Source organism: Ambystoma mexicanum, chromosome 5q (genome assembly GCF_040938575.1).
Source record: "Ambystoma mexicanum isolate Mex_15411 chromosome 5q, UKY_AmexF1_1, whole genome shotgun sequence".
Classification (NCBI taxonomy): Eukaryota; Metazoa; Chordata; class Amphibia; order Caudata; family Ambystomatidae; genus Ambystoma; species Ambystoma mexicanum.
In genome coordinates this window covers 415670342-415694099 of record NC_090933.1, presented here as the reverse complement: position 1 = coordinate 415694099, position 23758 = coordinate 415670342, and the positions used below count along the sequence as shown (strand labels likewise).

Genomic DNA, 23758 nt, shown 5'->3' with positions numbered 1-23758 from the left:
TTGTGAATCTTTTATAGAGTTCAAAAATGTTATTTTACATTTGTTATGGATGTCCATATTGTTAGACATTTGTTTATCTTCAATTCTGTTGTTTTTCTGAGTTTTACAATTTGGACATTTTGTTATGATATGAAGATTGTTGTATTCATTCTTGTAACTCAAACTGTTAAATAAAGAGTTAAAACATTTTTTTTAAAAAGAAAGCAAATTACACTCTGTAGTGTATACTATTAAACTGGTAATTGAGATTGAACAGCAGTTCTGGTGAAAAGTTGGGCACATGTCAAGCCTGCATGTATCTACTTTTCAGGCTTCAGATGTTGGCAAAAAACATACCATTGAGAGGGTTCATAACTGTGTATTAAAGAGTTTAGAGTAGCGCAGGGAAAGCAGTGCACTGACACAGCATCCCATACTCTGGGCACTTGTTACCTCATACATGCAAACAAACACCCTGAACAGCATGCCATGGAGATGGGAAAGATAGACACATTACAATAAAGCATTAATTGTGGCACAATGAAATCAAGGGCCACTTTATGTGATATGGTCAAACATCTCTACACTGTATACAAGCTTTTAGGCACAAGGATTTAGTCAAGTGACAGAGGACACCGAGATAGAATGTCTTGATCTTAACAGAGACCATGGCAGAAAAAAACATGCTATATCTGCAACTTGCGAAAAGCAAAATGCATTGTCAGAAATGGATGCTTATTCTACTCTAAATGCTTTTTGGAAGTTTTTGTCTGCATTGTAAATTTGAGGTGTTTAAAAACAGACTAAATCAGAGACTCACCAGAAATGAACCTTTAATGAGTCTAGCAATTATTGTATAGTATTCCAGAAAGTAAAATTATTTGTTATTCCTATTCTTTCTTATTTAGAATCACTTCTCAAAGTATTACACTTGTGGAACACCCTGTTTTTTGTAAGAGGCCTGAACAAGAAAGCCAGCCACCCCAGAAACGAAGAGCCACATGGCGCTGGCCACAGCCCATGAGCTTCCATTTAAAAAAATGCTTTAAAAAAACGTTTTTTTTAAATACCTTTTTACGGGTGCAACGGAGACCCCTGGTGACCCCCAAATGACATCTCTCCTTTGATTCCAAAACAAACATTGTCTCCTTTTCAGTTACCTCCTGAAAATGTAGTTAATAATAGAAGTGAAATTAGTACATTGATGAGACATTGTTCAGCAAGAAAAAGGTAATCTAAAGACTGGGGACTTCAAGTCCCACAATACCCAAAGTACTGGAAAGAGGAAGAGAGATTTGGAGGCACTAGACTTCAAGGTGCAGTCTAGTGATTCTAATGACCCACATCTGAGACGGACTTGTGAGTATAAAGGGCCCCCTCAGGTGCAGGCCATTAGGAGTGGTAGAAGCTGGAGTGTCTGCATTGACTCCATGTTGCAGTGGCAGCAGAGGAAGCAGAAAAGAAGAGATGCCGGAGTGGGTAGCACGAGTTTAAAAAAATGTCTGTGTTGCAATCGGTGTTCCGGTGGGCAGGCTAGCACCAGAGTGTTTGTGGAGCAAGGAAGGCTCCTCTCCCTGCCAGTGCGGGCCACGGGGTGAGGAGAACCAGTTTGGCATGCCGAAAGCAGCGAAAAAAGCAGAAGGCAATGAGAAATAAAGTGGCAGAACACTAATAACTTTAAATACCGAATTGATACAAAGAAGCTAAAGTGGCAAAATAAGAACTGCAGGAGTAGACAAGAAGACTTATGAATGGCTGAATAATTGCAAGAACCAAAAGAGGGCAATATAGCAAGAAGATGACAAGAAATATTGTTGCCAAAGCCAAGAAAGGGCAATACTAAAACAAGTTAATAATCACTATTGCCAAAGCCAAGAGGGGGCAATAAAGAAGCAAGCTGAATGGAAACCTTATGGCAGAAGTACTTGAAGCAGTGTTCGAAGTTTCTTTAGTCCTGGCTGGTAGGAAGAAACCTTTGCAGTTCCCTCTGGGACCACTGCAAAAGATTTAAGACTACAGGTGTTTGGCAGTATACCCACTTGGTAGCAGTCTGTACCACACAGATTCACTTGGTAGCTGTGGCTGAGCAGTCAGACTTCCCTCAAGAAGAGTTAGGCAGTATACAGAGTATTCACAATAGTTCAAGAGGACACAATAGAACAAGTAAACGCTGACCAGGGCTGGGTGTAAAAGAGATATAATTATTTAAAACCACATCTAGAAAAACACACAGGCACTAATAGTAAGCAATTCAAAAACACAGTCACTAAAAGATATACACTCCCTTAGAAGAATATTAGACAAGTCTTAAGTAAAGCCCCACTTATTTTCAGACAGCGGCGAGCGCTTAACGTAGATGGCACTCTAATAATTCGTTTTTAAAAGGGAGAGAAAAGCAGAGAATAGATTGAAACAGATCCCAACACTTTTTCACGAACACAAGAGAGGAAGGCAAAGTAACACTGAGTTTAGAGTCAGTAGGCCGGATCCACTTTAAGAGGATCAAAACGAAATGTGTCAAAGGTCACACGGTTGCAGTGCACAAAAGTCTTGTAACGGTTCAAAAAGGAGTTGGACCAAAGAAAGGGACCAGTTAGAAGGTCAAGGTGGCCAGCCCAGTCCAGAAGGTTAAGGGATTATTATTACCTTGTAGCAATCTTTAGAAAGGGAGGCCTGGCGGATACGGTACCTTAAAGTGGTGAGAACACTCCAGCGGGGGCAGTTGTTCCTGGCAGCGGATGCAAGTTGGTGCTTCGTCCGGGGGGAAGAGAGGATCTCGTCGTGGAGGAAGACAGGAGTCCGTTGCACTGCCAGGGAAGAAACCAGCCGTGGAGTTTCTCAGGTACAAGGAGCGGTCCGTTGATTCGCGGTTCAGTGGTGAGTGGCTATCCGGCCGCTGGGGTGCTTGGCACGGTTAGTTCGACCACAAACCGGTCTGGGGTGCGAAGAAGGAAGGTAAAACTGGTTGTGCCCACCAGTCAGGGGAAGAAGCCTCTCCAGCCGGGATATCTTCTCTGTCGTCGGGAAGTGGTGAGTCGGTTCCGCAGGGCTCCACCGGTGGTGTTGTCGTGGTAGGTCGGCTCAGCTTCTCCCTCATTGGATTCTCAGGTCCTGTGGCGACTTCTGAAGTTCCAGTCCCCAAAGCCCTTCTTTTATGCAGCATACCCCCATTCACTCAGCCTATCTGTCAATCACACATGCTAAGTGGTGAGCCGGCCGGCTCACCTCTTGGGCCAATCAAACAATAGTGCGACTTGAGTTACCAAGGTAACTCAGTCCAGGGTGCCTAAACCCCCTCCCAGACCCCCTGTGGTATCCAGACAGAGTGGCACCACTTTTGGAGGCTTCTGTGGAGAAGCCCGCCAAAAAGTGGAACAAAGGGCTCGACTTGGGTTGGAGTCACAGAAGAGAACACAAATGCCATTTTAGAATCGAGTCCTGGCAAAAAATACCAACCAGCGAATTAATATTAATTAAATAAACCGGCGGTGTGTTCGAGGCTATGAGAATTAAATAATTAAAGTTGGTAGCCTCAAACAATGGGAAAATCCCATAGGAAAATATTTGCGGTCGAATATAAAAAGTAGTTTCCACTGCCACCAGCCAAAACTCGATCAGGGGGGACGGAGACGTGCCCCCTCGACTAACAGACCCCGGGGCAATCGAATTGCCACGACCAGTATGTCCACAATATGATGGTTTGTACTGGTTTCTGTTAATAATTTGGGACTAGTAAAGCCAATGGTGACTTTACATGCCCTGGGAGACAGTAGTCAGTCCCAGGGTGTGGAGTCTATGGTGGGGTGTCACTATGACACCCCTGTGTTACTGCACGGAGGGTGCTGTGTAACACACATAGTAAAAACACATGAGACCCTATGGAGTAAAGGACCCCATAGCCCATAAAACACATTACCAGTCAAAGGAACACCATAAATCATATCCAAGAGTGGGAGAAAAAGAGTCTCACTCTTGGCAGGAGAAGGAACAAGTTACTTACCTGTAACTGTTGTTCTCCAGCATGGGTCTGGCATGGATTCACATGCTCATGAATATTCCCCGTCGTCAGGCTGGGAATCCTCGGTAAAGAAAAAATCAGTATCAGTTTCGTTTCTGATCTGTCTTTCGTAGTAGTAACCAATCACTGATCTCTGCGTCATACTGACCACAGCCAATGACTGCCCTCTACGTAGGCCCCGCCTCTGGCAGCCATCTTCAGATTTGGTAGCACGTGAAGTGGCAGTATGACCAAGTGAAGAGCCGCAGAGGGGTAGGCGGGAGGGTTCGCATGTGAATCCATGCCAGACCCATGCTGGAGAACAACAGTTACAGGTAAGTAACTTGTTCCTTCTCTAGCATGGGGTCTGGCATGGATTCACATGCTCATGAATAAAGAATACATAGCAGTACACACATGCACAACCACGGGAGGTGGCAAAGGCTCAACATTAAGCATCACATCAAACTCAACATTAAGCAATTCTTACCTCCTCACCAGGCTCTCCTTAGGTGAACAGATTGCGCAGCACTGCTTGGCCGACCCTGGACTCCTCCCTGGAATCCCGATCGACGCAGTAGAATTTTGTGAAGGTGTGCGTCGACCTCCACGTAGCAGCCCTGCAGATGTCCAGCAAGGGCACACCAGATAGGAACGCCGTGGTAGCTGCGATCGCTCTGGTGGAATGGGCTCTCGGACGGCCAGGCAGCGGTCGGTTTGCCAACCGATGACAGTACATGATACAGCCGGAGAGCCATCTGGAAATGGAGGCCTTTGAGAGAGCCTTCCCCTGATTGACAGGTCCAAAGTTCACAAAAAGTTGTGACGTCTTCCGAAAACACTTTGTGCGGTCCACGTAAAACTTCAGCGCTCTAGCCACATCCAGCAAGTGCAAAGTCCTTTCGGCCGGCGACGAAGGCGACGGAAAGAAAACAGGCAACACCAAGGGTTCGTTGAGGTGGAAGTCCGACGGCACCTTGGGCATGAAGGAGGGGTGCGTCCTGAGCACTACCCTCGTGTCGTGAAAATTCAAGTACGGGGGCTTGCAGGAAAGGGCCTGGATCTCTCCCACTCTTCGTGCGGAGGTGAAGGTCACAAGAAACGCTGTTTTCCACGACAAGAACTTCAACGGAGCCGAGTGTAGAGGCTCGAACGGAGGTCCCATGAGCTTGGTCAGCACCACGTTGAGCTCCCACGCCGGGGCCAGAGCCTTCACCGGCGAGAACGATCTGAACAGACCCTTCATGAATTCTTTCACCAGATGATGAGACCACAAAGACGTCCGCCCCGTGGTTCTGGTGTATCGGGAGATCGCAGCAAGATGAATCTTGATGGACGCGTGCGCCAGTCCAGCCTTGGCCAGCGTCAGAAGGTACGGCAGTACCTGGGGAGCCGTAATCCGCAGAGGGTTAATCTTCTGTGCGTGGCACCAGACAGAGAACCTCTTCCATTTGTGTCCATAGCATTTAAGAGTGGAGGACACCCTGGCCTTTGCAAGAACCTCTCTGCTGTCGGCCGGTATGTCGTATCCTCCAAACTCTAACGCTGCAGGAGCCAGGCCTGCAAGTTCAGCGACTTCGGGTCGTGATGGAGGATGGCGCCTCCTTCCCTGGAGAGAAGATCCGCGTCCACTGGCAGCTTGATTGATGGGGACGCTGACAAGTCCAGAAGGTCTGGGAACCATATCTGCCTCGGCCACGCAGGTGCGACGAGGATCATCCTGCACCGTGACCTCTTGAGCTGGTTGATGAGTTGGATCAACAATGGCAATGGAGGGAACGCTTATAGAAACAGGCCCTCCCAGGGGAACGAGAAAGCATCGCCCATGCTCCTCGGCTGGTGAAACCTGCTGGCGAACCTCCGGCACTTGGAGTTCGTCGCCGTCGCGAACAGATCGATCTGGGGAGTGCCCCACCGTCGGAAGAGGCGGTCCACTAGATCCTGTCGCAGTTCCCACTCGTGGCACGAGCGCAGCTCTCTGCTGAGCGAGTCGGTGATGGTGTTTTTTATCCCTGCCAGATGAAACGGCACCAGAAACATCCCTTGGGCGACGGCCCAATGCCACAGATCCTGCGCCTCCTTGGACAGGGCTGGGGATCTGGTACCGCCCTGCTTCCTGATGTAGAACATGGTGGTGGTGTTGTCGGTGAAGATCCTCACCACCTTGCCCTTGAGGGACGGAAGAAAGGACCTGAGGGCCCAAAACACGGCACGGAGCTCCAGGACGTTGATATGGAGGGACTTCTCCGTCGGAAGCCAAAGGCCTCTCGCATGCAGATTTTCGGTGTGCGCTCCCCACCCTTCCAGGGAGGCATCCGTGGTCACTGTCTCCTGGTGGCCGGGGGTCTGGAAGTCCATGCCCGCCGTCAGATGCGCGCGGGTGCCCCACCACCGGATCGCTCGTCGGAAACTCTCGTCGAGTGTGATCCTCTCCTCGAAGCTGCCCGTCGTCTGGATCTAGCACGCGTCCAGGAACTCCTGCAACGGGCGCATCCGGAGCCTGCACAGGCGGATGAGATAAATGCAAGAAGACATCATTCCGAGGAGGGACTTGATGGACCTCACCCTGGCCGCGTCCACAACCAGCATCCGCTGCACCTTGCCCAAGATGGCCCTCGTCCTTTCCTCCAACGGAGAGGCCAGAAGCAACACTGTCAAGCTTCGCTCCCAGAAACAGTGCGTCTTGCGCGGGCACCAGGTGGGACTTGCTGTAGTTTATTGAGAATCCCAGGTCCGTGAGCAGTTGGACGGTCCTTGCCGTGTGGTCCACGGCGAGCTCCTTCGTCTTTGCTCGGATGAGCCAGTCGTCCAGGTAGGGGTAGACGTGGATCCCCTCTCGGCGCAGCTGCGCCGCCACCGGTGCGAGGCACTTGGTGAACACCCTCGGTGCTGACCTCAAACCGAAGGGAAGGGCTCTGAACTGGTAGTGACGCCCTTGGGCCACGAACCTGAGAAACTTTCGGTGTCCCTTTAGGATGGGAATATGGAAGTAGGCATCCTCCAAATCCAACGACGACAGGAAATCGCCCTCCTCCAGTTGACCCAGGACGTGTTGGAGGGTGACCATCCGGAACTTCTGTGCCTTGATGAATTTGTTCAGTCGTCGTAGGTCCAGGATGGGACGCCATCCTCCCGTCTTCTTCTTCACGAGGAAGTATCTTGAGTAAACTCCGGAGCCCCGAAGCCTCTTTTGGACGAGCTCGATGGCGCCCTTCTTGAGCATCGCCTTTACCTCCAAGAGAAGTTGAGGGACGTGATGTTCTTTCCTGGCCACAGGGGGGACGCGCGGGCACCTCTTTAGAAACTCGAGCGCGTGACCCTGAGCTAGGGCGTCCAGCACCCAATGGTCGGTGGAGATGGACTCCCACACGCTGACGAAGCTCGCCAGCCGGCCTCCCACCGGGGTGCTTCGGTGGGGGCCCGACCCCGCGGCCGGTTCAGTCCTGCTTCGACGAGGCTTTGCCGCCTTGTCCTCCTTGGCGACAACGGCGGGGTCCGCCTGACTTGCCCTGTAAGCTTCCTGTGACGAAGAATGGGCCGCTTGACGGTAGGTGGAAAATCCACCGCTGGAACCTTTCGAGGCACCCTGTTTGCCTCCGCCGCTCCGAAAGGGCGGCCGCCGCTGCTGGAGAACCCCAAGAGCCCGGGCCGTCTCCGTGTCCGCCTTGATGGCTTGAAGGGAATCGTTCACTGTTTTCCCAAACAGGTTGTTTCCGTCGAAAGGCATGTCCAAGACTCTGGTCTGCACGTCCTGACGGAAGTCAGTAGCCTTGAGCCATCCACGCCGCCTAAGGCACACGCCGTTGCCCAACTGGCGAAATCCAGTGTCAGCGATGTCCGTCGCAATCGTAATGGCGTGGTCCGACGCCACCTCTCCTTCCTGCAAGATCTCTAGGGCTTCCGCCCTCCTGTCGTCTGGTAGGAAGTCCAGCAGGGGGGCCAGTTTGTACCACAACTCCCTGTCGTAGCGGGCTACGATAGCCAAGGCGTTGGCCGCCTTAATCGTCGTCGCTGCCGACGAGATGACTCTGCGTCCCATCGTGTCCAATTTCTTTCCCTCGCCGTCCGGCGGGGAGGTTGACGTAGAGGCCGCGCCCCCCCCCCCGCTTTCTTCCTGGCCGCCGCGGAGACGACCGAGTCCGGGGTCGGCTGTGCCCGAAGGCACAAGGGGGCCGCGTCCGGGACCCGGTACTTCTTCTCGTACCGATCCCTTCTAGCCGGCGTCGTGGATGGGTTCTTGAGGAGGGCGAGGCCCTCATCCCAAATGTCGTCTAGTAGAGGTACAGCGAGGACCGTCTTCCTCTTGGTCTTGCGCCGTTGATAAAGGAAGCCTTCCTTCTTCTTCTCTTCCGGGCAGAGCTGGAAAAGCTTGGATGCCCTGGCGATCATGGAGTGAAACGACCCAATCTCGTCGGGCGGGGAAGCCCGGGTGGGAGGTGACGACGGGAGATCCTCGTCGTAAACCTCGTCGTCTGTACCCGTCGCGGCCGTGTCAGTCCCCGTATCATCCCCACGTGCCGTGGACGGGGAGGAGGGTTGAACAGGGCGCGATGGCTGAAAAGGAGGTGGAGGATGAATCCTTCTTCTCTTAGGGGGAGCGCTCCCAGAAGGGCCTGGCTCCGGGTCCCCTGTCGGGAGCGGTTCCTCCGTTGGTGGTAACGGCAGTCTCGTCCTTATCTCCGAGCATAAGGACTGTATAGCCAACAAAATGGCCGCCGAGTTGTCTTGCGGCACTGGTTGAGGGAGATCCGACGGGCGATCAGGCGCCCCGTCGGCATCCTCGACGCCCTCGTCGTCTTCCACGTCGGGGTTCCTCCCGACAGGATGGCCTTCTTCCACGCCAGAGCCGTGGCCTAAGACTTCGATCAGCTCCTCCTCAGAGGTTGAGGCCGAGTCCACGACAACCTCCTGCCCCCCCCTTCTTCTCCGTCGGAGGTTTCACGGGGGTCCTGTCGATGGGCATGAAAGAGGACTCCCTCCGCGGTGGCAGGGAGATTCTGGGCCCCGGGGTCGCCACCACTGGTGTAGCCTCCACAGGCTGAGCCAGGGCCGCCGCGACTGTCTCAATAGAGGCCTTGGCCGGATGGATCAAGGCTTTCACCACCTTAGGTGCGCTCACCGCCTTCTCCTTGGGGGGAGGGTCACCACCTCGCTCCCCCTCCGATGGGGCCTTAGGGCACGACCGGGGTCTCTCCAGGAGTTTCGCCGGGTGCTCAGCCTTCCTCTTACCCGAGCCAGAGCGGTGGCTCTTGGTTGATGGCGCCGGGGAGGATGCGCCCTGCCTGGCGCCCGTAGAGCCCGACCGTTCGGCGCTCCCGGTGCCAGCGGACTTGCGGTGCTTGGCCTTCTGTTGGACCCCCATCGCCGGGGCGCCCTCAAAGGTCTTAGAAGACCGCTCGAACTTCTTCTTCTTCTCGCCTGACGGGCTCTTCCCTTCCAGCCAGTTGGCGAGACGTTGATGGCAGTCCTTCATGGTCCGCTCCGACATATTGCCGCAAAACGCACAGTCCTTCACCACGTGCGTCTTGTCCTCATGTAGGCAGTAAAGGCAAAGGGAGTGTTCGTCCTCCTTGAAGACATTCTGAAGCTGGCATCCAGGGCAGACCCTGAACAGCTTTCCGGGCGTCGAGCTTCCCTTCTCCTGGGCCATGTCCGAGATGTGCCTGAGAAACTTCTGGAGTCCTCCAAAAGCGTGGCTCGACGAAATCTTCACCCTTGAGGGGCGTAGACTAATCCGACACGGGTCCCCGTTGATCGGATGAAGAAACGGTGGAGCTTGAGGCTCTTTTGACCGAAAAAAAGAGAAATTTTTCTGAGAAAAAACGTGAAAAATAGCACTAACGCTCGAGAGCAATAGCACGAGGATCCCAACACTTGAACGTGCGGTAAAAATCTGAAGATGGCTGCCAGAGGCGGGGCTTAGGTAGAGGGAAGTCATTGGCTGTGGTCAGTATGACGCAGAGATCAGTGATTGGTTACTACTACGAAAGACAGATCAGAAACGAAACTGATACTGATTTTTTCTTTACCGAGGATTCCCAGCCTGACAACGGGGAATATTCATGAGCATGTGAATCCATGCCAGACCCCATGCTGGAGAAAAAAACAAACTCCAGAAATCCAGCAAAGCTGCTGGGGAACTCACTAGGTTAGGAAATTCAGCCTAAAGAGAGAATTCTCCCTAACACTGGCAGGTGAGTATACCAGGGCAGGGACCTTGTAGTGGTAGACCTAGCAGGTGAGTGGACCAGGTAGAAGTCATTGAAGTACTGTGGTGTGGTTAAAAGCTTTGAAGACGTGGCAAAGCCACTACAGTATCTTGCAAATTACTTGGAACTTATACTGACAAAATAGTGCTGTTGCTATACAACTGTGGAACTGTTTTGTTTGTTTCCTAAGAAGAAGTTGTGTTGAACTCCTTGCTACAAATGGAGAGGCAAAGAGTTATTTCTTTTGAAATGTAGGAAAGTCCAAGTGAGAGACTTTTGAAGCAAGAAGAACCTTACCACCAGAATCTTATTGTCAAATGAACTTTCCTAGTTTTGAACTGTTGATACCAATTCCTGCTTTGAATCTGGAGAAGGGAACATTACCCAGGTTACAAAGAGAAACACTTATTAAGTTTATGGTAGATATAACTGTGTTTTTCATTACATTTGAATTGCCATATATTCTCTTTATATGTTTGCTGCATGTATAAGTGTGAGGGACAGATTCCTTTTGTTAGAGCGGTTCCTTTAGTTTATTTTGATAGGCAGGAAAATCGTCTTTAGGTTAGGGATAGTGAGGCGTTTATCAAACCCTTTTGATTCAATAAAATTACATCTTGCCCCCATATTTGATGTGGAGTGCAGTGGAAAGATGTCCTCCCCCCTCATGCCTATCCTGTTCCATATGTCGGCCATCGTAGGTAACTACCAGCCAGCTCTCCACCAGCTTGTACCCTACACAGCGCACTCATTCATGCAACAGTGGTCGACTCTCCTCAACAAAGTTCTCTATCAAGCCCAGGGTCCAGAAACTCCTCTGAGGTTCTGACCTTGATGCCAGTTGAAGCCTGCCAATGTCCACCGGAAAGCCCATCTTTCTCAGTAAGGGACTTCTAAAGGTGTAGAGAAATTGTCACTTGTTGCCTTCTGCAAAGGATGCTCTCACACAGCTACTCTGCAGATATCCAGAGAGGCATCCTGCTTCCCTTCGGGCGGTCTGCTTGCAGTAGCCGCGACACTGGAACCTTCCCATAAGCAAGTCTTCCCCAAGAACGTTTCATCCTCTGCTGCACAGAAGGGAAAATGCTACTGAAGCCTCAAATCAAGTCTGCAGCATAGTACATGCCATCTCTGCAATCCTCCAACGCTCAGCTCTCATCAATAACCCTGAAGGCTCGAAGATCCTGAATCACACACGCAGCCCCGAAGCGGATGAAAGGAGCAACGATCTTCAGTGCTGCTTGGCTCTGCCCCACCTCAGGCAGCCATTTACGACATGGTCAAGGAAATCATCCAGGAAATTAGCATCTTGCTTCACTAAATGACATAGAAGACAGACATTGCATTAGCAACTTTGTCCTCCTCTTTCTAACAGTTCATAGAATAATGTAAAACTCTTTAATGATTGTGCCAATTCAGTCTTTGATTTTGGGAAGACATGTATCATATGAAAGCTATTACTTAACAATGAAACTTACCTGAAATCAACTTTGTTCCATCATTTTATGAACACTGTTTGGTAAAGAAAGCAACTACACCCCACCTGGTCATTAAGCTAATACGCACGGCTGAGTAATCAGTGTGATAGTACTAGAAGATTATTAATGGGTCTCAACTACAAAAGCTCCTACAAGAATAAGGCCAGGGTCCCAGCACATGACGACCATTGTAACATCATTGATGGCAACCATGAGCCTAATTCAGGTAAAAGGGTAAGGTCGGACTGATATGTTAATGGCAATTCTTCTCTGGTATGGGACAGAGAGCTAAAGGTTATTGAGTTCTTCCTTAGTGTGTTTTAGCACACAGAACAATCTATTGTAGCATGTGTTCGTTGTCAGTCAAGGTTTTCTCTCAATGTTCGATAACTTTGAATCTCTTGGGGTCCCACTTTAAGTGAGTAGAGAACCCTGGACTTAAAGACCTTGTCTATTCCGCCCACAGAAGCAGCTGTATGCGAAGCCGCACTGTGTACTACGGGGCCGCTGTTTACCATTGTTGGTGCTTGCAATGAGTAGTCACTATTCTGCATGAGTGTTTGCCATTTTGAACTATCTTTGAAGACTCCCTTTGGGCTCTGTGCTAGGCTGGGAACTCAGGAATGGGTCTCCTTTAACAATGATGATGTTCGGCTAGTATCCAATCCATTCTGAACTAGTTGCATAATTGTACATCCTGTCCGTCTCTCTTCTGCATCTTTATTGCCCTGATGAAGGACAGGCCCTTGAAACAACGTTGGCTTGCTCCGGCAAAACTCAAGTTGGCAACTGTTCTACATTTTAACTGGTCTTTTTTGTCTATGTATGGGTTTAGTTTTTTCCAGGCTTCTTTGTAGCATACAATGCACATTAGGACCACTTTTGTAGCAAGCAAACACACAAGTGTGGCTTGGGGTGCTAAACTCTCATAGGCATGTCATTTCTACATGCTAGACATTTACATTTTCTCTTTTGTTCTCCATGGGCACACTTTCAGTTCCTTTCACTTCATTTCAGGCCTTATTTTGTGTTTTTTAATTTCGCACATATATAAATAAAAATATATATTGAAGCTTCTTTGCTGTATTTTTTTTATTACAATTGTACATGTTTCAATGATATTTGTTTTATTAAATATTGTTTGAAATACATACGTGCATAATGTCTCTAAAGTTTATGCTGGGAATTATTTTTTGTTTTTTACATTAACTGTTTAATTTCTGGACCTGTAATCGCGTTTTAGTTCTACAAAAGCCGCAGCATCTCAGTCACATCTAAGTGATCATGCCAAAGGAGGCACAAACAGGTCTTGGGATGCTGTTGGTACTATTTCTCAGGGAAGATTTGCCTGGCACTTTGAGTTGGACTGCCCTTATGGATGGGGTCAGCCTGAGAGGCAAATGGATACTCTACTTTTGTATGGCACAGAGCTAAAATATGGGCTATAGAACTTATAAAATATTTTTACTTTAATTATCAGACACATCACATATTTTTAGCTAATCTCTGATTTTAACACCATTTCATCATGTTTTTGTATATCTTCTAGATGCTAACGTGTCTGTTCACTGAACAGTTGTATAATGCTAGCCGTTCCCGGAATAACATACACAGTTCTAGCCTTCTTCTTCCTTCTAGTACTGCTGTCACCTTTCTTAAATATCGGAATTAGCACTGATCGCTTCCAGGAAGGCGGAGTAGACACCCCCTGTGACTTATTAATGCTAATTGAAAAGGCTAAACATATAGGTAACCGTCTTCTTTTGAATTTGAAAGACACATTTGTATCAGATGGAAGGAGTGTTATGCGCGGTATAAGAACAGTATCTAAGTTGCATTGATTACACAGGCCTTTTTGATCTCTCTTTGTAGAAACGTAATTGTCAACCTTGTTCCATTACAGAGTGCCCGTGATGGCATAAGATTGCGTAGAAGCATAATTATAGCACCTAATTTAAGTTTTAGCTTGTGAGGAAGCATTCTTCCTACAGCGTTTCGATCTTTAGATACTAAAATGCTGAACTGTGAAGGTATCATGAAGCAAGACACAAACTTCAAAGTTCAAACAAAATACTTTTATTAGCTTAAATGTCAGGATGGTGTAAGGCCTAACTTGCCCAATGCTATGGTAGAATTTCCCTAACTAAAGAAACTAAGGATCGTCTGAGTCAGTAAGTTCAACTTAGTCTGTGTCCAAAACCTTTTCTTGCCCTCATAACTAAAGCTAACCAATGTGTATGGGTGCCAACAGCAAATTAAGTAGTGTTCCAAAATAAAGTTCTCGGCTTCTTCCAGCTCTTGGCTTACTCTCTAGCTCCCCTTCCCCAATTCAATGCAGTTCTACAAAGTCTTGGGGTTCCCTTCCCCAAGAGGACAACAGTTCAAAAATGATCTCAGTATTATTTTCCCCAAGAAAACATAGTTAAAAAAAGGGTCTTGGGGTTCCCTTCCCCAAGAAGATAACATTTCTGAAACGGCTTCAGGGTTCCCGTAGCCAAGCAGACTACACAGTTCTAAAAGTCTCAAGGTTTGCTTTCCCCAAGTTCAAAGCAATCTCACAAGCGGTCTTGGGGTTGTCTTCCCCAAGAAGAAAACCAAGTTCAAAAAGGGACCTCATGGTTCCCTTCCCCAAGGTGACAACATAATTATCTGTAAAGGTCTCAGCATTCCATTTTCCTAAGGCGACTTCAAAGTTCACAGGGTCTTAGGTTTGCCTTCCCCAATAGATCAGCTGGTCCAGCTTACCAACTCACACTTAGTTTCATTCTCTTAATATTCAAAACCAGTTCCAGGTGAACTTTACACTCCTTCTGATCTAGTTTACACAGACTGATCTCTTCTGCTTTAACTTCAGCAATCTCTTTCATACGTGAAGATTCGTTATCTGTATTTTTCCCTGGCTTTCACAGACAGGGTATCTTCGTCTAGGCGCAGTTGTCAGACCACACGGTACAACCATTACAGGTCACGGAACCGATAAACCCTACGCTTTCTTGCCTACACAGGTTTTTCTGTCACTGCACCTGTGTTCTGGTTCACACTCAATTTGGTTTCTCATTGCCAGTCTCTTGGCTTTGCCACAGTGTGTTCTTTCATACAATTCACTCTGTAGTGCTCACTTTTCTTCATCACATAACTTGCTTTTCACTTTATTCCATAAGTTTCGATCTTTGTCTTTCAGTATTTATTACGTGTGCTTTACACATGCTTGCATTCCTTTCGGAGGCTTATCAAAGCTTTCCTTTAGTTCGGTATTCAAGAATGCTTAATTCACGTTATTTCACTAATAGCTCAACTTGCTCTTATTATTCAATACAAACCCTCACTTTGGGTTCACTTTTAATTGCACAGCTATTTTTGTTTATCCGGCAATAACATTTTTCCTTGTAGTAGCCCCAAGAACTCCCAGGTACAAGTGTTCCTTCGGATTCAGTCACTGGTCCTTGGTAGCTCATTCAGGCGTCTTCTCTCCTCGCTCTCTGCTCCTCACACATGCCTCTGTAGCGTTGTGAGCTGTGCTCACACTTTTGAAATCTCTCTGTGGGCTGCCGGCAGCTTGCGGACGCTTCCGATAGCTTGCAGCACTTGGGTCTCTTCCGCGCCCCACATCTCTGGCTGTGGGCACCCGACCAAGGAGGCTCCCTATCCCGGCCAGCGCGGGCCTTGGAGTCGCCGTCTACCCTGGATAATTGCTGGCGTCCTGACCTCCAGTCAGGACCCTCCTCGGCAGCCTCCTTTTTGACAGGATTCCTCTCCTGGCAAGCCTGCACCTCCCGGACCAACTTCTCTCCTGCTGGTCTCTCCCTCCTGACTGTCGGCTCCACCTTTTATGCACCTGTGACTTATTAACGGGTTGCAAGTGCAAGCCCGTAAATCCATTTGCCTGACCAGAATTACTGGTGTTTTCTGGACATGCCTCACAACAGTCTTCAGGCCTCTTCCTCGTCTCAGTACCATAGTGGTGTGATTGCATGATAGGGTCTACCACTCCTAGTCACTTCTTCCTTGTCCCACTACTAGAGTGGTATGACTGTGGGGAACTATGCACACATCTTGGTGGTTTTTGTGTTCTTTTGGCCCGATTATTGCTTGAAACAACTTTAGGGGGTGATGTGTTTACCTTCCCTGAATAAGAAAACATTCTCCTATTTAGCCTCTTTCTGGTGTAAATAATACATTGAGGGCATTTTCCCGGGTGCTCTTCATTGGCAGAACACAGAAACGGATGACAATATTCCATAAAGGCTGTTGAGACTGAAGGTTCATCGTGAAATGGAAATGGAGGATACCGCATCTCACCCAAGGACATTCCCCAAGTCTCCTCTACCCAGGTGATATCCACACCCAGGGTCGTGACCCAAAAGCGATGGCCCTTCCCTGGCCACCCGAGTAGAGGATATTGGGGTAAAGGAAGTGAGAACGCCCTCAGGTTCCTGACAGAGCCAGTAATTAACTGTTAATTGACACTGGAACCGCTGTGCCCTGTGTGAAGAGAATTGGGGGTGGTGTGAGACAGGCATGGTGACAAGAGAGACACAGACTCAAAGTAAGATTTCAAAACCTTTATTTAAAGTTTCACGGTTGGTGTAATACTTAACTAGTCCTAACTCTAAATGGATGTTTCCCTGAAATTATACTTCTAAAGGCTGTCGATGTCTGAAAGTCCAAATAAAAAGTCCACCTTTGTCTAAACCTATGCTTGCCCTCACTCTATACAAAAAATGTCTTAGGGGGTCTTTTGTCAAAAATCAAAAGTAGTGGTTCAACAGAAAAGTAAGAAAACCAGAGTTTGTTTCCGGTGGCTTTCTTGCCAGGCGTGGTTTTAAGATCACCAAAATGAGTTCAATCAAATAGGCCTACTTGCAAGACCTTTGTCACAGGGTCCTTGCAGTGAATTTTAATACCTTCGATATCTGAGTTTCTTGGGGTTCCCTTCCACAAGCTTCAGTCTTTTCAACACTATAGAGCAAATCAATAAGCCTCCAATTTGGCTGGGCCTCTTAGGGTTCCCTTCCCCAAACTAAGGCCTCTAGCAGCGTTCAACACAAAATATATCACAGTTCCTTTTAGGTTTCTCAGCATACCCTTCCCCAAGCTTAGGCCCCTCTAACTCCAAACACAAATTCAGCTGTCAGGATATGCAGTTTCCTTATTTACAGCTTTTCTTACATACAACCTTCTCATGGGGGGGGTCGAATTAGAGGCTTTTGAAAAAACGGCAGGCTCTTTGCTTTTCCTTAGCGTGACCAATCTGAACCTTTGCCCCACTTTTTATTTCTTACGTGCACTTTCCTAGATACCTTTTATCTTCAGGTGTTTATCATCCAGACTTGCATTGTCTTTTATTCCTTTCAATTTGTGGTGCACACTTGCACTTTTCTTTTTCACTCTCTACTTCTTCTTTGCCTCTTGCACCATCCTGCTTTATTGTGGTTCTTGCACCCTTCTGTTTCACTCACTTCTGTCTTTGGACGCGGACACTTGCACTTCTTTTCCTTTGCCGTGCATCCTTGCACCTTTAAACTGTCAATTTCCTTCTCCATGCCCACTTACACTTTTTCCTTACTTTCCTTTCCTTTCAAAAAAAGATGACATCATCTGTGAAAGCGAGCCAGTTCAGAATGAATGTTCCCATTTTTACTGGATTTGTAGTTCCCGACTCCCACAGGGCGGCTATGTCCGAGACGCGAAGGTTGAAGAGGGTGGGGGCCACCAGGCAACCTTGTCTGAGCCCCACAAAAGTGAGGACAGGTGCCGAGGTTGCCCCTCCCTCGTCAACCTGACCCCCCAAGGACGAGTCTCTATGCACTAACGCCAGAATCTGAACAGTTTTCAGAGGCACATTCCACTGAAGAAGTTTCCTTCACAGGGTCTCCCGATTTACTGTTGCATTCGACATAACCATGGAGGCCATTTAAACAGAACCCACCAGCCCCTTTTTTACTGCTGCAGATAGGTGCGAGATTAAAGTGCCGTTGAAGGAGGTCCCCGTACCAGGTCGAAACCCCATCTGATATTTGGAGAGAAGATTCAGATCCTTTATCTGCTGGGAGAGGTCTCTCAGCAATAGGGAGGCAAACATTTTACTGGAGGCATCTAGGAGGGCAATCTGTCTAAAGTTTTTCCGATAGGACGTGTCACCCTGCTGATAAAGGATACATTACTCACCGTAATCGTATTTCTGATGCTTGTATCTGCTTAGATTCACATGCTGTGCATAGGCCGACATCTAGTGGAAGCTGCAGAGTATTAGTTTGTTTTTCTAAACTCGAAAATGGGCGTCGACACAGGGCGTGCCAGTAATACTATCCCTAGTGTGACATCCATTGTACCCATGATCCTTCACGCGTGTAGGACCCTCAGATTGTATTTTTTCTGACATGAGGTAGCATGAGGAGTAGCCTGAGTACAGATTACCAAGCAGATAGATAGATAAGACTACAAGCATCCATGCGCCTTCTCTGAGAGGGGAGGAAAGGCGGGCGCATGTGAATCTAAGGTACAAGCATAAGAAATACGATTACGGTGATTAAGGTATCCCTTCTGAGGCTTGTGGAATCTGCTTAGCTCACATGCTGTGCATAGATTAGCAAGCAGTGTTAGAAGAAGGAGGTGGCATGTGAGGAGGGTCATGAGCAAAACAGGTGTCTTAGAACCGCTTGTCCCACTTGAGTATCTGTCTTGGAACGAGTGTCAATGCAGTAGTGCGGAGTAAAAGTGTGAATAGAGTTCCAAGTAGCTGCTTTGCAAATGGTGTCAAGGGGTACATTTGCAATGAAAGCCAGAAGGGCCCCAGTGCCTCTTGTAGAGTGGGCTCCTGGCGTAAAAGACAGAGTTCTTTCAGAAAGGGAGTAACATAGCTGGATACAATTGACTATCCACTTCGAGATGGCACCTTTAGAGACGGATCTCCCTCTCTGCCTGCAGCTACGGAGACAAACAGTTGGTCTGTTTTCCTTAGCGGCCTGGTCTTGTCTACATAGTAGAGGACCGCTCTTCGCACATCTATGTAGTTTCACCTCAGCAGAGCTTTTGGGTTCTTGGAAGAAGGCCAGAAGCTCAATAGACCTAGGGTGTGTTCGTAGAACCAGTTTATCCTTATGAACAGTAAAGAAAGCATCCTGCACTGACAGAGCCCGAATTTCACTGACCCTTCTTATGGATGTAATGGCTACTAAGAAGGCAGTTTTATAGGTCAGGTGTTTGAGACTGGCTTTATGCATGGGTTCAAAGGGTGGGCCCATGAGTTTAGCAAGCACCACATTAAGGTCACATCCTGGTGGTGGGTGGAGTCTCTTTACCCCTTCCATGAAGGCTTTAACCACTGGTACTTTCCACCACGAAACCTTGCTATGGGAGTTGCCAGGTGTACCTTGAGTGAGTTAAATACCAACTCTGCATCCAGCAGGTGGATCATGTAGGTGACAATATTGGAAGGAGTGCAATCAACCGGGTTGATTTGCTTATTCTGGCACCAGATAACGAATCTCTTCCATTTATCAAAATAACAGTGCCTCGTGTTTGGTTTCCTAGATTCCTTTATGATGTCCATGCACCTCTGTGGTAAGTTGAGATGGCCAAACTCTATGACTTCAGGAGCCATGCTGCCAAGTTCATTGAGCTGGGTTGAGGATGCACTGTTTGACCTTGGTGCTGGGATAGTAGGTTGTGCCAGCACGGGAGTCTGATGGGTTCGCACACAGCTAGTCTGCGTAGGTGTGGGAACCACGGTTGCCTCGCCCACATGGGAGCAACTAGGATGAGCGTCATCGATTCCCTGTGCATCTTGTTGACCACCTTCCTCATGAGAGGGGTTGGTGGAAAAGCGTAGGCAAACATCCCTGATCAGTTCATCCACAGGGCGTTCCCCTTGGAGTCTGGCTGAGGGAACCTGGATGCGAATCCTGGGCATTGCCTGCTTTCGCTTATGGCGAATAGGTCTATAGTGGGGAAACCCCACTGTGAGAAGATGTCTTCTACGACTTCTCTGTTTAGACACCATTCGTGTTCTTCTGTGAGGGGATCTCTGCTTAAAGCATCTGCTAGTGAATTGAGATCCCCTGGAACATGTTGATTTTTTCATTGTTGATAGAGAAACCCAATTCGAAGAGGAGGTCGATCGTTCTTTGAATGTTTGATCTGCAAATTACTGGTGTCTCCCCCGTAATGGGCCAGTCGCCCAGGTAAGCGTACACTGGGATTGCCTCCCTGCGTAGGTGTGCCGCCGTCACCACCAGTACCTTGGTGAATACCCTTGGAGCCGAGGCTATACCGAAGGGCAGCACCTTGAACTGGTAGTGCTGACTGTCCACCTTGAAGCGCAGTAATCTTCTGTGCGCTGGGAACATGGAAATATGAAAATAGGCATCTTTCATGTCCAATGTTGCCATGTAATCCCCCCTTTTTAGGAGGGGGATTACTTCTCGGAGAGTAGTCATGCGAAATTTTTGTGGCTTGGCATACTTGTTTGCAGGGCGTAAGTCTAATACTGGGCACATTGTCAAATCTTTTTTTGGCACAAGGAAGTAAGTTGAATAGATACCCTTGTTTACCTGGTTGCCCGGGACGAGTTCTATTGCGTCCTTTCCGAGAAGATTGACGATTTCCTCGAGGAGGATCTTCTGGTGGTCCAGTGAATGTATCTTGTTGTGGAGGGTGGTTGCGCGGGCACTCTAGCAGTTCGATGCAGTATCCTGCGGACACTGTGGACAGCACCCATCTGTGATCCCTTCCCATGCTTGGGTGAAGTTGGAAATGCACCCCCCTACTGGGGATGCATGGGAAGGGACCCTGAGCGGAATGTCATTGCTTTGCGGGAGGTGTACCGCCTCTGCCGGGGCTGCCTCTACCACGTCCCCTCTTGTTACCTCTGCCGTAACTTTGGGTAGTCTGCTGGTTGCCACCCCATGATGTACCCTGTCCCTGTGCATAATTGGAGCCCCTGTGGAAATTTTGGCCGCGTGAGCGACGAAAATTACTATTCCCTCGTTGATTAGTGGGCTTCTTCGTCAATTGTCCCAGGGACTTTAGAGTATCATACTCGTCTTTGGCAGTTTTCAGTGCGTCCTCTACCGCTTTGCCAAACAAGACATTCGGTTCCACCGGCATGTCAATAAGGGTTGCCTGAGTCTCGGGTTTAAACCCTGATTGTCTTAGCCAAGCGTGCCTTTTAATGACAGTGCTCTCTGCTATGAGCCGGCCTGCATTTTCTGCAGCATCAAAGGTTGTCTTCAGAATGCAACCGGACACGGCTCTACCCTCCGACGCGATCTGGGCCAACTGACCCTTTAGTGGTTCCGGTGCGGAGTCAATGAGAGCAGCTACCTGCTCCCACTGGTGGCAATTATAGCATGCCAGCAGAGTGGTGGTGTTGGCGATCCTTGCCTGGTAAGCGGAAGTGGAGGCTACTTTCCTTCCTAACCCATACATTCTTTTGCTGTCCTTGTCTGTGGGAGCCTCGGACGATGTTAGAGGTGTTCCCACACTTTTTGTGTTTTTTGTGATTACTAAGGAGTCGAGCTTCAGTTGACCCCTTATGTAAAGAGGGTCTGACTGGGCGGCCCTGAACATCTTCTCTATTCTGGGGTTTACAGCTTTGGTGAGATTAGGAGTGAGAAGGGAAGGATCAATCCTATGTTGGATTAATTTGAGAATAGGAATGGGTCTTTTGTCCCCCACCAGCTCCTCTGCAAAGTCCCTCTCTTCCTGCGCCCCCCCGAGTATCTATGTGGAAGTGCTCTGCAGCTTTAGCCAAGACCTGATTTAGAAGGGGCTGGTTATCTATAGGTGAGTAAGTAACCTGTGGTTCCTTGCTAACCGGGGAGTCCATATTGTAGACTTCCGCATCGTCTTCCTCCTCCTCATCCTGGCCCTTGTCATCTCCATAATACTCGACCCCAGTTTGGTCGTCCAGCACCAGTACATCTGGGTCATCCTCATACTGTTGGAAAGGCTGAATATAGTAAGGGTCTGAAGACAGTCCCTGAGCTGGAGTATCAAGGCAAGATCTCTTATTAGGAGGCTGAGGGTCCTTGGATACTGAAGGAGTAGCATTGTCAGGGGTATAGCTAAGAAAATGCTGTGGATTTTTTTCATAAAAATTAGCTAAGGAAGACATTCTCCTCATCACCCTGTCTATGTCCTCAGTGCCCCATTCTCTGGAACTGGAGATGACAACCTCCTGTTGAGGTTCATCTTCTAATCCCATATCGTAAGGAGTGGGAGGGATGAGCCTGGGTGTAGTGACAGGGACAGGGGTCTTAGACTTGTCCTTATCTGAAGACCTGTGTTTGTCCTTGTGTACCTGGGGTGCAGAGGTTGAATGTGTAGACCTTATCTGCTGTTTGTCCCCTTTCCCGTGAGTGGAAGAGTGTTTCCCTGACGATTTGGCCTTTTCAGAATCTTTCGACGCCTGACTTCGAGATTCGGGGGTACTCTCTCTCTCTTTTGAGTGCGCACGTCGGGACTCAGAGGCAGACGCCGAACGGGCTGCCGGAGTCGACTTTGGGTGTGCGGCTTGGGGATGGAGGTCGGATTCGTCTTATGACGAACGTACCTGTTACTTTAGGGAGCGAGGCACTCTTGGCAACTGTGGACGGTTGCCGTGTGTTGATCTCGACCTGGAACGCCCAGAGGACACCGATTCGGTGGTTCGCTCTCTTTGTGCCTCTTTCTTCCGTGAACTCGACACGCGTGTCAAGTCTCGGTTGGCCTTAGTGTTCTTAGGTGTAGAAGAAGATTGGGTAGCGCTCGTGTCGCCGGGTGTGTTCCCCATAACTGCCCTGCCAGACAATCCTCTGAGGTCGGGGACTAGCGCTTGGGTGGCGTTCGACACCCCTGTGCCCTCGCTGTCCGAAGGGGCGGGTTCGCTGCCATCACTGAAGGCACCCACCGCTTCCATGGCCTCGAGCTGCCTGGCGTGGTGGGCCCAACGTTTAGTGGAGCGGTCCTTGAGTGTTTTTGATTTAAAAAGCCTACACGCTCTGCAGTTAGCTTCGGGGTGGTACCTCGGCAAGCAGAGATTACAGGTGGCGTGTTTGTCAACCCAAGGGTACTTGCGGTTGCACTTGGGGCAAGATTTAAATGGAGTACTCTCCATATGTCACCTTATGGCAGCGGGCTATTGTGTGTAGGATAATAAAGAGTGTAGAGTATGTTTCCACCCCCGACTCTCCCTACTTGCAGGGCCGAGGCCAGAGGCCTTCCGAGGCCCAATGTTCGTCGTGCAGCTCTCGACAGTTGTTTGTTCTTCGGCCCGCCGTCGATCTTCTATGTCTCGATGTGGGAGTGAAAGAACGGGGAAATTAATATTGATTTTTGGCAAAATGGCTTAAAGCCAAGGAACTCCGCGCAATGCTTCTGACAAGTATGGCGGAAAAAAACAATTTGAGGGTCCTACGCGCGTGACGGATCATGGGTACAGTGGACGTCACACTAGGGATAGTATTACTGGCACATCCTGTGTCGACGCCCATTTTCGAGTTTCGTAAAACAAACGGTAATATTCCACAGCTTCCACTAGATGTCGGCCTATGCACAGCATGCGATCTAAGCAGATTCCACAAGCCGCAGAAATGGGTATTACGATCGACTGTTTCCAAGTATTGGGGATCCTACCCACCCGGTATATGCTCTTGTAAAGAGTCAACAAAGGTCCCACCCTTACCTCTGGATCCTGCCTGAAGAGCATTGGCTGGATGCCATCAGGACCAGGAGCTGCAGAAGCCTTTGCCGGCCCTATAGACCAACGTTCATCCTCCTTATTCAAGGGGCAGGCCCTCTAGTCCTTCCGGCCCATATTAAGAGACAAGCACTCTACCTCGCCCTTGGGTCGAGCAAATTTGTTCTCCAAGTAGGCCAACCATATATGCTCTGGTATATCACAACCCTTCTCAACAGCGGGTCCATTTGTAGTTTGCTTCACTTTAGACCCAAAGTTTGCGTGGTTATTCCATGCCAATGTTTGAAGTATCGCCTGATTATCTGCGATGTAAGCTTCATGCATACATTGGCCAACTGTTGTATTGTAGCGGGCTTGAATTTTATTCTTGGCTACCGTATATTGTGATGGCAAAAGGGAGGCAAATCGTAAGGAT

The 23758-nt window shown here is 48.8% G+C and overlaps 1 protein-coding gene across 4 annotated transcripts in view; it reads right to left on the bottom strand.

The window, feature by feature from the left end:
- RMC1 (regulator of MON1-CCZ1) overlaps positions 1-23758 on the bottom strand; it is a 1737150-nt gene that overhangs the window by 944481 nt on the left and 768911 nt on the right. For 2 of the 4 annotated variants that reach the window (XM_069620903.1, XM_069620904.1), the window contains exon 10: positions 1050-1142. The exons of the other annotated variants lie outside the window; for them this stretch is intronic. In XM_069620903.1, coding sequence (XP_069477004.1) covers positions 1050-1142 — 93 coding nt within the window. The remainder of the gene's footprint in view (positions 1-1049; positions 1143-23758) is intronic. 4 annotated transcript variants of the gene reach the window in all.